This window comes from Anser anser, assembly GCF_964211835.1.
Source record: "Anser anser genome assembly, chromosome: W".
Classification (NCBI taxonomy): domain Eukaryota; kingdom Metazoa; phylum Chordata; class Aves; order Anseriformes; family Anatidae; genus Anser; species Anser anser.
In genome coordinates this window covers 16,679,433-16,697,196 of record NC_139731.1, presented here as the reverse complement: position 1 = coordinate 16,697,196, position 17,764 = coordinate 16,679,433, and the positions used below count along the sequence as shown (strand labels likewise).

General features: G+C 37.7%; 1 protein-coding gene across 22 annotated transcripts in view; it reads right to left on the bottom strand.

The window, feature by feature from the left end:
• The window catches only part of LOC310888585 (E3 ubiquitin-protein ligase NEDD4-like), a 149,777-nt gene that overhangs the window by 32,130 nt on the left and 99,883 nt on the right, over window positions 1-17,764 (bottom strand). For all 22 annotated transcript variants that reach the window (XM_083815428.1, XM_083815410.1, XM_083815408.1 and 19 more), the window contains 7 exons: window positions 12,176-12,226; window positions 9,271-9,332; window positions 9,064-9,166; window positions 6,727-6,893; window positions 4,974-5,106; window positions 3,713-3,889; window positions 1,272-1,346 (listed from right to left, as the gene is read on the bottom strand). In XM_083815428.1, coding sequence (XP_083671554.1) covers window positions 1,272-1,346; window positions 3,713-3,889; window positions 4,974-5,106; window positions 6,727-6,893; window positions 9,064-9,166; window positions 9,271-9,332; window positions 12,176-12,226 — 768 coding nt within the window. The remainder of the gene's footprint in view (window positions 1-1,271; window positions 1,347-3,712; window positions 3,890-4,973; window positions 5,107-6,726; window positions 6,894-9,063; window positions 9,167-9,270; window positions 9,333-12,175; window positions 12,227-17,764) is intronic.

The following is a 17,764-nucleotide window of genomic DNA, read 5'->3' as shown; positions in this document are numbered from 1 at the left end:
CATCTGCTAGAGAAATGAGTGTTCTACAATAGTAAACTGAAAGATACATCATGACAAGGCCCAATCTGACTACACCAGTTAAAGAAATCCAAACTCCATAAGGCGATAGTAAATTAAGAAGTAGACCACCTCTGGAACAGACTTCATTAGGAATCAACTTCTAGAAGGGAGAGAAGACAGTTAAGAAGGAATTGTACTGGAAACCACACCACTGCTGGTCCGGAGAAGAAAGTAGAGAGGTGGATAATACTTCAGAAGCACTTCTTTGAATGGTAGCTATGACATGCAAATATAAGCAGCAAATGTAGATACACTAAAAATCTTTGAGAACACATGAAAAATTAAAGAGAAAAATACTGTGGTTACTCTGAGTGTCTGCCCAAATGCAACAGGAAAAAATACCAACAACAAAGGAGTGACATCAGCTTTAATAATGAACATACTAATAACGCTCTACTTACTCAATAATTCCACAGCAAATTTGTGTAATCTTTTTTATGTGTGGATTTATATGTAATATTTTCATAATAAAAATTGTAAAAAAAAAGAAAATCCTGGAACACATACTCCAGAAAAAAATAAAATGTTTGAAGTATTACATTGTTTTGAAATAATTGGAGCAGTTTTATTCACAAGCATGATTTGCACAATCCTATTTTAAGTTGTTTCTCTATATCTTACCACCTTTGCTAACCTCATACTTCTGTTGTAGGATGAAATATGTAGAACTATGAATTAGAGGGAAGGTGTGCATAGTTATAGAGTGAAAAAGAATCTTACTTTTTTCAAAACTATCTTTGCATTTTTTTTCTGTTCTGAAGAATTTGAAGAACTCTTGAAGTTCTGAAGAACTTGCTTAAACAAAATTGCAGAAGCTGCTGCTTAAATCACTCGGATGAAAAAATTCCAACACTCAATTCTATTCAGTTCTATTGTACAAGGACTATCACAAAAAGGCTTGTTTTAACTACAGCTAGGCAAACACCAATCCTTTTAAATGTTATACAGATTTCTATATTCCAGCTAAAAACAATTTACAGGACACATTTTTTTTTTCTCTTTTTCAGACACTTTTTTTCCCTCTCTTATGGCCTTTCTCATTCTACTTTCTAATCATGATGATATTCATTTGGTTTCCATTATGATTTGGGATAGTCGTATGTCCATATTGGTAACTGAACTAGATCTGACTAGAACTCATCTAGGAAAAGATACTATTCAGAATCAGATAACGTTGGAACAAGAAGAAATAAAAATTAGCTTTTGTTTACCAAAGATAATTGAGACTGTTCAGCGACTGTATCTGTTACACTGCAAGATCTTAATCTTGAAGAAGGATCTCTTTGCTGAAAAAAAAAAAAAGGTCTGTAAGTTAAGATGTCTTAAAACATGGGGGTTTACTTTTCTCACATTTAATCTGGAACACTAAAAAATTATATTTACTTTGCAGCGCCTTTGTTTTAATACTTGTATAGAAACCTGGCAAGCAACGAAAACCTGAAGTTCTCGGCATTCCATCCAGGCCTGTCCCCATACAGCCATGTTTGAGATTAATTGACGAAAGGAAAGCATTTGGATACACATCCTGTACCTTTAGCATCCAAGTTACAATGTTTCATTGACCACATCTAAGAGAAGAGGATAAGTCATCCCATCTGGGAAAATGCGCAAGAAATTTAATTGTTATGGAATCAGCAGTAGAGAGGAAGATTAACTCAGGATGTAACGGGAAATGAAAATACCAGAGAACTTTTGAAAATTATGTTCAAGTATCTTTGGAAGACATCTTAGAGAAACCAGAGGAAGAATAAGCAGTATAAGGGAAATATACAACTTCCGGCTGAATACTGGCAATATAGTCCTTAGAAAAATCAACAGATTGGAGTCAATGCATTTCCACCTATGGCTTACTGCACCAGGTAACCCTTATATTTGTTGCCTGCACGTGGGCCTAACAGGATGGGAATACCACACGGGATGACTATGTGGTTCTGCTGTCTGTGAGATCCTGAGCCTGTGGCTGGGAAGGCAATACACTCTGCAGAACTGTCACTGGGATTACAGCCACAATGAGAGCCTTGCTGGGATCATCTGTTGGCAGCGTTAAAAAATTTCCAATTTTGCTCTCAGTATATGATGTCCAGCTTACTCTTCAATAATAACATTAAGTAGAGCTTTGAAGTCTACAGTCTACAACTGACAGAGAAGTTCTCAGAAGTTAACTGGCTGGAGTTAATCCAGAAATTATATATGAAAACAAATTAACTACTTGAGATAGAACTCTAATGTAATAATCATTAGGTCACCTCTACATATAACACTAATGCAAAATAGGATTTCAGAATATACCTAATTACTAGACAGATTAGGTATGTTTTATAGGCACAAAGCTCTGTTACAAAAACTTCCTGTAAACAATTAGTATCTACTGCTATTTGACCTGGTAGAAGTATACAATTTCTCTATTGACAATCACCTTTTGAACTTACTATATACACAGGGATCATTCATTCTCCTAAAGTAGAAATGTCAGCATCAACAAATTCTGACTGAACAAGATGTGATTTTCTTTTTCTACTAGCAAAAACAACAAACAGTGGCAGAATACAGCAGTATTACCTCAGGGCAAAATACCGACTCCAGGAACTCTGGTTTGAAGTCAGCAAGGACCACCTGAACTACTACGAATTTCTTTGGAAAGGTCAAAGAGAAAGGACAACTCTGACATTAAAAATCCTCTGTCCCAGATGATTTTGTAAGAGTAAGTGATGGCAATTCTCAGCATAAACGCATACCCGTTTCTCCAGCAAGAAAAAAAATTAGAAGAGGGACAGAAAAAAAATCTAAACAACTGGAAACCACTGTTTCTTAGATGAAAATTAAGCAGATGACAATTTTGTTAAAATCGGGCGTTCTAATGTAAACTGTAGCTATAATATGCCTCTTCAGAAAGTGAATGCTCCACCTTGGTTTTCAGTACTTCATGGTGAGATGGCATGCTTTATTGAGAAAAATCAGGCATTCAAAAATCAATCCAAAATCTAATACTATGAATAGTAGCCCGAAGTCTTAAAGTCTTCCTCTTCCCAAAGAGGGAAAGAAAGGGAAAGGGGAAGGGAAAGGGAGAAAAAGCAAAATATATGCATGGAGTGTTTTACCAGAATTGCCTTCTTTCAATTGTAATCCTTTGTTAGTGTTATAACAGCGGATTCAGTAAACTATGAAGGGTTTGTAAAATCCTAATATAAGAAGAGACACCCTTTAACATAAAGATGTACAGTTAAAACAGCAAACTTTTGAAAAATTATCATATAATAACATGGACAATGATTGAAACAGCATTAGCAGTCTTTCCTCTTTCTTTTAAAAATGCCTAGCTTGATACTCTCTAGTATTATATGATGTATTTTGCTTCACTAAAGAAATAGGAATAGAAACACTAAAGAAACACTAAGGATAACAGAAGCAGACTCTTAAATTAAGCTCATACAGAAAAAAATATTGAACCTAAATTGAGAAAATCTCTTCTTCAAGGCAGTTTGTTCCATGATATAATTAAGATGCTTTTTTTTGAAAATACTTTTAACTGTGTGCTCGGTTTTTCCTAAGACAAGCAATTACTACTCATCCATATAAATGATTCAGATTACTTTGAACTAACAAAAGATTACAGTAATAGAGATGTATTCAGAAAGAGCAGCGTGTCACGTACAATCAAAGAACTCAGTTGTTCCCCATTAGAATCAGGAGTGACCTGAAGTCTTCTGCTCAGTTCCTCAGATAGCTCCTGAGGACTGGTACGGGATACCGGCGATGCAGGAGGTGGTGGCAATGACAAGCTTAAGGAATCTCCACTTGCACTTGCCTCCTCTGAAATGGTTTCCCAAGGCTGACAAAAGAAAAGGAACTAAGGTAAGTGTTTGTAAAGACAGACCAAGTGTCTCCTTCCCTTTGCCTTCCAGATGACTACCTCATTGTGACTAACACAGGTGTGATAATCAGCCTTAATATTTAATTAAATAAACCAATCCATAGACCACACAAACAAACATCCTCAGGATAAAGCAGTCACAGGGAAAAGATTTTCTTGATGTTTTCAAGGTGGTGATGAAACAACGCTTTATGATTCAACACAGATGCAAATGAAAAGATGTATAAAAATCAGCTATCACTGAAAATCCCATTGGAAATTTTGTTCAAAATTGAACTAATTCTGCACTCTTTAAAAACCTGTAAGAAACAACTCTCAATTTTAATTTAGAATAAAATGCAAAATAATACTCATAAGTACCTGCAAATCAAATATTAACAGATGATGAGCACAGTAAGAGCTTCCGCAATCTATTTGTTGCTCTGAAGAGCATTCAGTGAATCAAAACTTTCACGAAGAATTTTGCCTGCGATTCACATAATAAAATATTCCTCAGGGTTGAATGGGATTATAGTTTTGCACAAAAAGCTCACCTAGGTGTACAAATATCTATGAAATTTCATTTAGTTAGTGTAGCTGTAAATTAAACAAACATGCTGATTATTAAGATCTCAATTTCAAACACAACAAAGCATTTTGGGTGGAAAAAACAGCTCCACTTTCTTCTAAATCAAGACACTAAAGAAAACTGAAGCAAACAGCAATTCTATTCAGCACATTTCACTTCTTTTTACGACTCATTTCATTGTTATTCAAAGCAGAATACTGAAAGTGTTTTTATCAACTTATATACAACAAGCAATGCCTGGCATTATAAATGATTGTCCTTGCATGGTGTTTATAGTGCATACACTATCAGTCACCCACAAACGCACGTGACCTTGAAGGTATAGCTCTGTCTAGGATTTTCGCTGTGTCACTAGTATTTAATTCAGGCAATTTCCATAAAATATTATGCATGTTGTATATTAATTTGCTTACAAAGGAGAAACACTTTGGCTTGAAGTTTAGTTAAATTGTTAAAAGCAAAACCTTTATATACCTCAGGAATGTCTCCGCTCTCCATAGGTTCTGGTTCCAAATCCTCACTAATGTGTCTCCGAGAGCGAAACCGTCTATGGGCTGCTTCTTGGTTTATTTGTCTGATGTTGTTATCTGAATCAGATCCCACATCACTGGATAGTGGGGAAAAGAAAGAATGAAGGAGAAAAGAACAAGAAAACAATGAATATTAAACTAAAACACCTACTTCTTCATCCATTGCTTCCAAAACCTCATTAATGCTTTTGATTATAATATAAAATTCATTACTCTTGCATATGTTAGGCTTCATAAATAGGAGACAGTTTAATCCTTTAATTTAAGTAAAACTGGAAGCACTTCACAAATGTCATGTAATACTGGAAATTAACATTCTTTGCACATCAAAGTTGGCACAACAGAAAAATTAAGTCCCCAGTCTAGCATACTAACCCATTATTGCTCATTGTTACCCAGGATAACCAGACTCAAAATACAAATGCATGTGACCTTGAAAGTGTAATAGCAAACCCTGAGGCCTCCACTTTATATACACATCTGATGGTGCTTTCTAGTCATGATTACTTGGTTATCTGTCAGTTAAAAATTTGTGAAGCCATGTACTCCTTGTTTCATTTAACATAACCAGAATACAAGGAGGTGCTAAATTAAATAATTTATAAGAACTAAATTTTTATAGATGCTTACAGACTGTTACCAAACAGAACAGTGTTAGTAGATGAGATTTACTTGATAAAAAGTCAAAGCTGCATAGTAAATAGCTCAGCATTTACAAAAATAGTTCAAAACCTTCAGAATGAAATTTAATTAAATTCTAAGATAAACACATCAGACAAAAAGAATGAACAGTGCCATAAATGCAGACAATACACATTTGCGTAATTCAGCTATGAATATGAACATTCAAGAAAAAACAAACATCACATATTAGAAGCAATAGTGTAAGAATAGTAGCTACTCTAAAATAATGCAAGATGTTTGAATAACGCATGATTTCAGTATACTCTTAACATTTTCGATTAAACATACTATTTAAAATGTAAACTTGCTACAGTACTATAATTATAAGCGATGTGTAACGAAAGTTTGAACAGGAACTGCACATTAGCACAAGCGTACATAAGCAATGTAGTCTACATACTGAATAGTAAAGAGGATCTCTTCAAAATCAATCGGTTTAACTTAATCAAAACTTAATAGACTTGAAATGCTTGTGTTTTTTTGTTTGTTTTGTTTTGTTTTGTTTGTTTGTTTTAATACCCTTTCAGCAGTCCCTGCAGAGGAATTTATTCCTTTTAAATTACTTACTGAAAAATTCCTCATCTATCTCCCAATATATGAAGGTACATTGTTGACGTATTAACTTCTCTTCCACCCCTTCAGATTTCCTAGATTTTCCCAGAATATTTATGTGTATATCTGATTTGCTTGGTGTGGGGAAGTCTCTTTATATTCTTTAAAAAAGTTGTTTCATTTTAAACTGAAGCTCTACAGACTTTGGTTCTCAATTTACCAGAATACCTGTGAAAATTTTCTCATAGTTTCAGGTAGGCAGCAGTTAGCACCAGAATCAAAATTAGTTTGTTATTGAAAAGAAAAGCGTGCCTTTATAAACAGCTTTGTAAAAATTGTGCTTAAACTTTTTCCAACCTTGAATTCAAATCTAAAACAATAATGTTTGTTGGAAAAAAATCACTATCCTGACAGATAATTTTGCACACACCCATAAAACATTTAACTACACTGCTACTTACATTAAACTTGGTCGATGCCATTGAGTAGTTCTGTTGTTATGGTTGACATAGTAAGTCCGCCCCAGGTTGTCAACCTTTTCTTCCCATCCAGGAGGCAGTGGAGGAGGTGGTAACTCCTCCTGACGCTGAGATGCGGAGTCATTGGAATCAACCACATCCCATCCATGCTTAGGAATGAAAAAAAAAAAAAGATTATAAACTTTGAGTTAAAGAGAAGTTGTATTATTGTTGCTTACATTACTGCATAGATGCAGATTCAGATTTTTTTCCAAAGAGAAGTTTAAAATTACTTAAATCTAAATCATACACGCATAAACTCCATGGTTATAGTGTGCACTACATTTCTATGATTAAAAAACAAACAAAAAACAAACAAAAAAAACTAAAATCCTACCAGTCTATTAAAACAGGGATTCCTAAACTTATTTGGGTGGGCACTCTGCCTGGTGGTGGCCAGCTGCAGATTTTCAATCATGAAGCCAAACAGAACCAACTGCTAACTTTTGAACTCAAGCTGTGACCTTTTCTTCATGAGGGATAATCCTTCATTTTTCCTTTCTCTTTCCCAGCTGCTATTTTCTTAAAGCATATGGGAACTCCTATTCACCACATCTATTCTATCCTTTTGTCAAATTCAGCTGCAGCTTGCCACATGGTCTGAAAGTTATTGACAGCAGCAAAAAAGCTATGCAAAAGCAGGACAACATACAGATGTGCAGATCATTCAACCATACCTCTTCTGGGAAAATAAACAAACCTAAAATCAATATTATTTCTAAACATATTCAATAACTTCACTTACACCACCACCACCACACTATATTTTACTCCTGTTTCATAAGCATATCCCAGAAGACTTTAATATGTAAATCTACTTGAATTCAAACTGAAATCTAATTGTCGTTGTGGATTCTTTCTAGGTGAAATATCCTCACTTATCTAAGATTCAACAGGCATAAAATGCTACCTTACTGTAATTCAATTATAGTTAAAAATACTCCTTCTCCACTACTCCTCAAAAATTAAAGTATAAAATTAAAGAATAGTTGTAAGTGTTGATAAAACAAAGCCTAAAAGAATTTCTCTACTATTGACTAACTAGAAATGCTGTTTTCATAGGACACTACTAGAGCTTGTGGCATTACCTTATGTATAAGAGTCAGGAGGACCTTGACTTAAAATTCTTGTTATTTTAAGTATCAAAGAAAATTCAGATTACATTTAGAATTCGGTAATTTCTAGGAAATTCAGATATATGGATTATTGAGTATTTTATATAAATACTATATATTTATGTGTGACACACATTAAACTTTTTGGATTCATATACGAATTTATATACAAAATTATAATACAATACATACAAAGTGTAGACAAAATACAGAAGTACTTATACGTGAACACACACACTTTCTCATATGAGATGAGAGAGAAAAAAAATTGGTTTTGAACCTGTAAACTGTCTTCATAGTAATAAGAGACTCAACACCATGCCATAAGATCCAGACAAAGCATGGTTTTGGCTGGATACGCTGATCGGCTGGATAGCCTGATAGGCTGCTTTAACATGTGCAGATCAACGACTGCTAAGAAACAGCTCTGCTGCATCTGTACCAGGACCAGGGCAGACCCCCTGGAAAGCAACCTCCAGAGCAGAAAAATATAGCTTGGGATGAGAGCCCTCATTCTCAAGTTACAGGCGACTGTTGTGCATTATTAGTAAAGCAAACTTGGGCTAACATCCACTCGGTCAGCTCTAAATGCAGTAATTCTTAAAATGCATGATGGCTGATAAGAGTGCTGAGAAATCTTTAAACCTGCTGTGCCTGCATGAGCTCTATTCTCTCTAAAGCCAGTGCTGCCAAGAAATAAAGAAAAGCATTTTAACAGCTAACTTGAAATGACTTCTCAGGAAGAGGTACTTAGATATTTAATACAGACCATCATGTTTATGTCAAATATAAATTACCTGGATAGACTTCTGAATTCTTCTGCCCTCTTTGCATGACTTATAAGGCCTTGAGAATGTTCACAAAAATGAAAAAAACACCACCATAACTGAGTAAGACAAACTTTAGAATTCATTGTGCCACTTGAAATACTTTGATGTACTTGAAATAGTAGAGAAAACATCACCTTACGGCTTAAAAAAAAAGAAAAGTGTGCATGTTTGGTAGGGAGTAAGTTGCTACCAACATTGTTACCAGCATTTTATCTTTCAAAAATAAAACCTTCTCTACAATTATATTTGGATCTCTAATAATTTGAATGCCTCAACATGTATAAAAATGACAAAAAGAGGTTATCAACTAGTGAACTCTTGATTAAGTGTCCTACCTCAGATTCATCCCTTTGATCATTGTTTTCTTCATCTTGACCACCATTTTTAGGCATATAAGCCATCTTCAGTCTCAAGAAACCCTTTACACGAGATTTGTGGCTAGAAAACACGGAAAAGCATTTCATTCAATAGCCCTTAAATAGTTGCAAATAATAAATCTCGAGGTAAGAAATGTTTTAAAACACAAAGGTCTCCCCCCTCACCTTCTTGGTCTGAGAAGGAAATCCTTAAACGTGTATGGCCTTTCCATGGTTGGGTCTTCAGTCTACAAGTATTTAAGAAAATGGCACATTAAAGGGCTTGCCTACAAGTACAGAGATCTATAAAGAACATTCACATCACAGACCAACTAAGACTGCTAGAGAAGATTTGTTCAAGTAACAAACTCATAGCAGGCAGACCTGCTACAGTATAATTACAGTGGGTGGATGTTTACTATATAGCTGCAGAAGAGGTCCACTAGATGTCACTGCAAATACCAGTAACGGGCTGAACCAAGTCTTGTTTGTAAGTGTACAGAAACGTTCATAACTCAGTGAAAGCTGGGAAAGACCCAGTAAACAACCCCACTCCAACTTGATGCAGTCACCCAACAGCATCATCAGAGAAGGCTGCATCCACTTGAAGCAGTATTTTGAGTGCACTTTAGAAAGCTATTAAATAAAATATTCTTCAGTTGGCTTTCATTTTTTATTTCAAAGCTGTTGAAACTTTCAAAGCCAGTTAAGACTACATGAATTATGAAATTCTGTATGAAGCAGATTTGTAATACTATCAGGCTGACAGATCACATTTTCTGATTTCCACTTAATTATTATTAAGCCTTCATAAAGCCTTAAATCTTAAAAACTTTCTATTACATGAGAATTTCAGCATCCTTATCAAAGTAAGTTACATCCGTCAAGTCTGCGAGATCAGGCACCTTATAGGTACAAAACTAGAGATTTAAAAATGAGAAGGTAAATAAAAGAACCAGAGGCCAATATACATATTTAATCTTTGGACTGTTTGGGGTACATTAACCTGTTGTACCATTGGGGCTGACAGATTGGAAGCATGAGCTGTGTTACACTGAGAAAGTAAGCACATTACCATACATGCTCCAATGAAGACCTGAGATCTAGTACCTTGGATTACCATGAAACTTTCTCAAAATGAGCACCAAGTTAGCAGGGATGTTGCTCCTTTCTGCCACCTACTAAAAAAAAAATGGTGGTACATCTAGAAATCCCTTTCCAGCCCTATCCTTACAAACAACAATGCTTTTTGGGTCCCATTCCTCTACTAAGCCTTTATAAACACAGAATAACCTGCCTCCCAGATTACTAATCAGTAAAAGCTTTATTGTCTGTGGTATTTCAAAGTCAATAAATAATAACTTAAAAATGAAGCCTAACTCATGATCTCAGATTTTATATCAAATGCCATACAGTCTTTCACTGAATGAACTCTTATCCTGCAAGGCATTTCCTGCATTAAGTTTCCACTTAATCGGTGTGAGACAGACTTCCCATTTTCTCAGTGAGATAGTAGATTATAATCAAATCAAGGACTTTAAAAAATGCACAATTGAGAAGTATTGCTTTTTAGTACTCTCATCTGTATGCAATGTGCATTAAAAAAGAAGCTGTGTAGTTTAACCAAATATTGCAGATAGCAATTAGATAGTGCCAGAGAAAACCAGGATTTTGCCAAACAAATCACCAGCACAGTTAGAATGAGAAAGAAAATATTTGTTAATAATTGCTTCATGATCTCTCATGGAGCATACTGGAAGGATGAATGAGGAAAACATTGATTAGAATATAAAGAATCATAGTATGTTTCCCTGAGCATCAAATTAGTGCGCACACCTTGATGAGCACGATGTAAGTAACTGACACAGAGTGTGAGAACAGCCCATGGGAGACACTGCTATGTTAGAGCCAGAAACAGAACGAATGACAGTTCTCAGATGCGTATCACAAGTTTTCCAGGAGAAATTTTGGAGAGAAAAGAAGTTGCTTCTGGAGCTAAACAAATTATCTGCAAATATGGAGAGTGAGGAAGGATTTTGTACAGGACTCACATTCACTTTGTAGTGAGCCTCAATGGAAGGAAGCGGGGAGTTCTGGACTACAACATTTTCTCGTTTTAGATAATGGAATATATTCTTCAATGGCAGCAAAGGAGCTCAACCAGACAATTTGCATTTTCTATTTAAAGACAGCAGAAGACTTAAAAATAATTTGAAAGAGTAAGTTTAGCATTCCACTGTTTAAACAAGAGCTAGAAAGTGAGATGCGCGCTCATGTGCAAGGCAAGTCCCTGGGGAGAGGGCAGTAGGGCTGTCATCTTCCTACAGAATGCCAAAGGAAAGCAGAAAGCTGCTAATTCCTCGAAAAAGCTCACAGCCTGTGACATGCCTCTAGCTCTATCTCAACTCTTCCTGATGATTTTTAATTACTAAAATAATGTTTACTAAAAAGGAACTGTAAAATACTACCTGATTGCAAAATAGACACGCACTAATATGTCCCTCATCATTTTCTGCTTCGGAGCACCATGTCTGCAGTGCACATGCAGCTTCACACTGGAGGACTCTCTCTACAGTTGTGTATCTGCTGCTTTGAGAGAGAGGATGTCTGTGCACATGCATGCGTATAAATGGAAGTATACACACAAATATGGACACAATAATACTAAAAAATACTGCTAAAGTGCTAGGGAAGGGAATAATGCTTTTTTCATCAGAATACATTTTGATCCTTCCATCATATTCTTCACCTATTACAGTTTATAAGCCAACAACAACAGTTATGACTCAAGATCAACCATAACAGACATATCCAAATAAGCATCATTGTGAAAGTCACTGCAAAGCCATTTTCCTCACACGATAACATCCATCAATAGCAAGGGGTCAAATTCAGGCAAAAATAATGCTCATGCTCCATGAGTACTCAGTACTCATGACACTTTAATTTGATGTAAATGTTTTTCAATAACTTCCATCGTTCCTATGTTAACCCATTCAACTACAAAAATAAAAATAAAAATAAAAACAAATTCAAGTTTACATATCTGGTGATGACAAAGAGAGCACACTGAGACAAAAGCACTGCTTACCGGAAGGTGACTAAGTGGCACATCCACCTGACCCAGGAAGTCGTCTCTAGTCTGTCAGATAGAAGAAGAAAAAAAAAACAGAAAAAGAAGTCATTTTACTCCTAAAATTTTTACATCAGAAAAGCAAAAAATTATAAACAGTAATCCAAGGACAAGGAACCAAGAATAAAGGCGGTTTAGTACCATTATTTTAGCAATTACTGGTTTCTACCCCTTTATTGCTGCACTATATCAGTGGTTACAATTAACCTATTTCAGCAGAGCACTTTTTGTGACACTCCAAAATGCCTTCTTAGTCTACAGTGTCTACGTTAAACACTGATGAAATTCAAATGTTTTCTGTGCCAACTCATGTATAATTCAAAGCACAAAATAATAATCCACTCTTTGCATGAATTACAGTCTCCATCCACATTTGAAAAAGCAGAGTGAAATTACAGTTCATCATGTAGTTGAAACGTTCATGTCAAAGCTTGGTGACTTTTTGACTTGTACTTTAAGGAAAACATTATATCCACATCTAATGGGTACGGGAGGGGGAACCTGACATCCAATCAGTGAAGATAGAACTGCATGAGTTGTAAACGTTTTTCCCCAAATAAGAATTTATCATTTTATCAAAGAGAAAACAAAGTAAAAAAAAAAAAAAAAAGTAGAAACGCTGCTGTTCCAGTGATTAAGAACGCTGACGTTGCAAGGAACAGTTACGTGCTCTCAGAGGCAGCCCTTTGGGAACTCCTGCCTCTCCCACTCACCCAGCTGACCACTCGTGCGGCACTTCAGGCCTGGCTTGTGGATGCGGCTACGCCGGCGTTCGGGCCACACCGTGCCGCCACAAGATGACTCATGCACAGCTATGTCTGTATGCAGACGACGACCGCTATTTTCCGTATCTACTTAAACAGAAGTCAAAAACCACCCAAAATGTGACAATGCTCTTTGCTGCCAGCTCGACCGGTGCCGTGTCTCGGAGCGAGCAGCCCGGAGGCACTGCTGGGAGGCAGCGGTGGGAGCTGGCCTCCGGGAAAGGCAAGGAAGGCCTCCCGGCCCGCCACACCACGGTGCAGGTTGGCTTTGGAGCAAGCACCGCCAGCAACCACCTGAAAATTTCCAGGTCTCAAGGTTCATGTTATCTATCTCATCTTTCCAACGCTCAGCGATGCTTGAAGACGCTCAGACTGGACCATATGCAGCGGCCAAGTCACCCATTCACACCTGCTGCTTTAGACAGCGCAGAAATTCCCACAAGGTTTCTCAGTGCCCTTCCAGCAACACCCTTACAAGGGGTGACAGAAGGAAAGGAACGTGACATAGTAGCAGAGGTGGACAAACTAAGGATAAACTTTGAGAGGGAGAACATGCTCTGTTATCATTCACTTCACGCTTCAATAAAACCTAGAAAGAAATAGCTCTCAACAATTTTCTCACAAAACAGTAACGTCTGTTCAATCAATATATTCAAGAGCAGCAGATGTAATTGTTCAGTGGAAAATATTTGCATGCTGACTGGACTGTGATTTCTTTAAAAACTTTGTGTCTTTAAAGCACTGCTCAGGCATTGCTTTATCCTTTAGAGACACCTCAAAACTAATTCAGCGTTTTTTCACAAATCACTAGTTTTTACAATTAACAGTTTCACCCAAAGAGCAGACAAAGCTGTAAATTCAACTAAATCTCAGGGGCCATTTTTCTTCAAAAACTGTCAGGTAAGTTCCATCCCGTACCCATCCCATACGCAAACCAGAAATGCAGACCACCTCCCTGCTTGAATCGCATACACGTGGATCTGACAGTCTCCCCTGTTGGTAAGTAACAGAGGGCAACACAGAAATAAATCCAAGGAGAACACAGGCGGCACAGGTAGGCACTGCACGGAGACATTCCCTTCTGCCCCTTGGTGCTGCACCACCTCGAAATACCACGTGTCCCAGGAGCTCGCTGGTGTCGCGAAGTACCCGGAACGTGCTGGAGCGCTGTCCCACGGGACATCACGCCGAACAAAGCACACGCTCCCGTGAGACAGGTCTAATTAGCCTGGAGAAGCCGGGGCAAGATCCCCGCTGTGGGGAGGCCGAGCCCTACGCAAGGACACTGTACGTAAGGTAACGATAAGTTCGTAAAACAGTAGCAATGAAGCAGAAAACACCAATTCTTGCAGCTTATTAACAACTTAGACAATGAAGAGAATACTTTCTTAAAGACTGTAAAAGTGTATTTAATTGAATACAAATATACAACGTTTCCAGTGCTATGCACTCATGCACAAATTAAAAATAATTCCCTTTCAAATCAATCTATTTTAAAGCCAGAATTAAACCCTATATTTGCAACCTATGCCTACCACCATTTTTTGACCTGTTTAAAAATGATGGCTTCCAGCATTTTGATGTAGATTTGACTGTTGAATATGATGCTTCCAAAGGAATGAAATTTTGGCAAGAGATGAGATATAAAGTAATTAAATAGCGTATACGTATTTGCTTTGTGAGCCAGTCGCCATGCTGGATTTATGCTTGGTATTCATTAATCTTCTAAGATACTGGTTTTTATAACAAAGCATATTGCATTAATCAAAAATCAACTGTCTGTCAGGGAAAACAATTTCTGCCAGATACTGTTAATGATACCAGATATCAGCCCTAGTGAATCCCAAATAACCTGCTGCTTATTTATAACCACACTATGCACAGAATTCCAGGAAGTGCATGCTGCTGCTTTGAAGCCAAGTTTACATATTTTTCATAGCAAAGCATTACATTTAGTATTAAAATTCATTTTTTATATGATAACATAACAAAAATGCTGTTTCTGCCACAAAGAGCATGAAGTCCTACGATCCCCAAAGCATGGACACATGCTGCTGTGCCATAAGCTCATGCAGCAATGCAAAAAGAGTGCCTGCACCAAGGAGCCTGTCTCTTCCGAATTTAAGTAAAAACAGCTAACATATTTTTATGGAGTTTTGATCATTAATCTTCTTATCAGCTACCAGAAATAACTGGTAACAGGCATTGCTTTTAGAGCACTAACATGGTTCTCCCTTACTATTGGTAAATAACAAGTATGTTCAACATCCCACTTCAATACAATTACTCCAATAACAACTAATCAGAAAAAAAACTATGCATACCTATTTCTAGATCTGTTTATGCAGCTTTTCATTCAGGAAAAACGTAGCTCGTGCACATGGAAAATGTTCTTTACTGTCCAAATACGAAGCAGATAAGTATTTAACACTAGGAAGAAATAACTGCATGGAAATTCTCTTTGAAACACCACTTGAGCAAACGTAAAGATGCTTTTATCATGCTGTCAGAGAAGGCATCGAGTGGAAGATGCCTGACGTTGAGGACAATTTCTTCAGCCAGGTGACAGATGCTCCAACCAGAGGAGGCTCTTTACAGGACCTGCTGCTCACTAACACAGATGATCTCATTAGGGAGGGCAGGGCAGAACATTAATTGCCTGATCTAGTTTGCTATGTGACTCTATAAATAATTTCACTGGAATGACTGAGGAGGTAGGAACTCGAGCCGTAGGGCCAGGACAGGCGTGTGTTGGGAAAGCTCACGAAGAGGTTCCCACTGAATGCTCTTGTGAAACCATGCCATTCATTGCCTCTGCCTGGGAACTAGCAACACCTGCAGACCACTACAGAGATCTCATCATCTGTACGTGAAGTTTAAGTAGTGGACAGAAATGGGGAAGACGTAAAAAGAAGAAAAAATAAAATTGAAAGATACAGCAGAATCCGTGTTGCTTTATGTTGACACTCATCCGTGATGTGGAGGTGAGTCCTGATCAGCTGTGGTTATCAACAATCCCACAGAAGTTCAGAGATCTTTTGGTTCTCTAGCCAAATCCGCACTGGATAGAAACACTCCACCCACCTACAATTGCCTTGGCATTTTCAGTTAATCATGGTGTTCCCAGCTTCCCCACTTAAAAATTGTTGTGTACTATTTCTGTGCACTGTTTCAGCAGATACCACATTCCAGTCCTGATATTGCTTGATTTCAGAGCTGGGTGACACAACCCCTGTAGTAACTTCGATGGCACAAACAGACTGATGAGTTGCAGAGCCCATGTTATCTTTAAATTCTATTCTAAATAGATGAAAGTTATGTTATTTCCAGTCTTTTCAAATCACTGACGTACTAGCAGGGTGACACCTAACGTGACAGGCACAGCTGTGTGAAGGACACTCATGTGAACATAATTCAGTGATTATGGATCACAACATGGGCAGGTAGGGGAAACCTGTGCAGGCACTGATGTGATGAATACGCTTCCAGGGCCAGGCCATGAGAAAGGCTGTGTGGCAGTGAACCGAGCTGAGATCAAGCTCTCCCTTAGAAGTGCATGGGCTGGAGAGGCGAACGCAGGGACAAGAAGGCAGAACTGTATATTCGCACTTCTGCACAGTACTCATCCGCCTTAAGGGGGTTGCAGAGGAAGAACGTGAACGCAAGACCTACAAGCTGCAAGCAGAGGGCTACATGAAAAGCCAAGATGATTTCTATTGTACAGTCAGTTCTCACGTGTTTGGTGAAAGGCCTATGGGTCAGACCTTTATCTTCTGGTGTTTTCTCATCTTTCTTTCATGTCTAACGCCAGGAGCTCCTGGTGAGGGACTCGGTAATGCAGCGCACCACCGTGACGTGCCCTGGCGTGTAACCAAACAAGGCTGAGGGGCTATTATCATTAGGGGACAATTTTAACACTGGCAGCCTTAGTCGCAAAGAATGATCAGTATGTCAGCATAAATCACCCCCTCAAGGTGCAGAAGTACATGACGCGCTGGGGAGATACAATCGAGCTTTAAGCTGGTGTTTTCTACAAGTCAGCAGCTAATGATGTGGTTTAAGCCAGGAGAACCTGGCAAAGTAAACTGAACCAGTGACGAAAAAAGTGAGGTCATGAAGAGACGATTATCGCAACTGAGCAAATTCAGCTGCCAAATTATTATAAAACAGTATAAAATTAAGCAAGAATTAAGCAAATTTTACTTATGCATTACTTAGGCCCTGCACTTGAGATATATCACTGCCAAGTGTCACTGAAACCCTTCCCAGAGTTTTAAAGACACTCACCTCTATAGCACTACAGCATAAATACAATAGAGTTGCACATACCAAAAGTGAAAAAACAACTCAAGAGCAGAAAATACCTAGTAGCTTTAGATAAAACTACACACAATCACATATTTTACCTGGACAGAGAGCTCTTTTCACCTCAATTAGCAAACTAAATACATTACACAGTGTTGTAACAATGAAGCGAAGTCCTGCTTTTGTCACTTCAGGAACAAAAACAGCACTGGTTTTCTACTTTTTTGTAGAAAAGTATTACATTTTTGCAGGAGATCCAGTTAAGTCAGGCCTGACTTGCCTTTGGTAGCCTCTGCTGGCTTTTCCCGATCTCCAGCTTCATTTGGCTTGGAACGGTCTCCAGGCAGACTCGTTCCCGTACTTTCCCAGGACCCAGGTCAGACTAATGGGCCTGTAGTTTCCAGGTCCTCTTTCTATCCATTCAACGGAACCTGTGGTCTCCATCGCTCACCTTCACATGCTCAAACTTCGCTTGTAC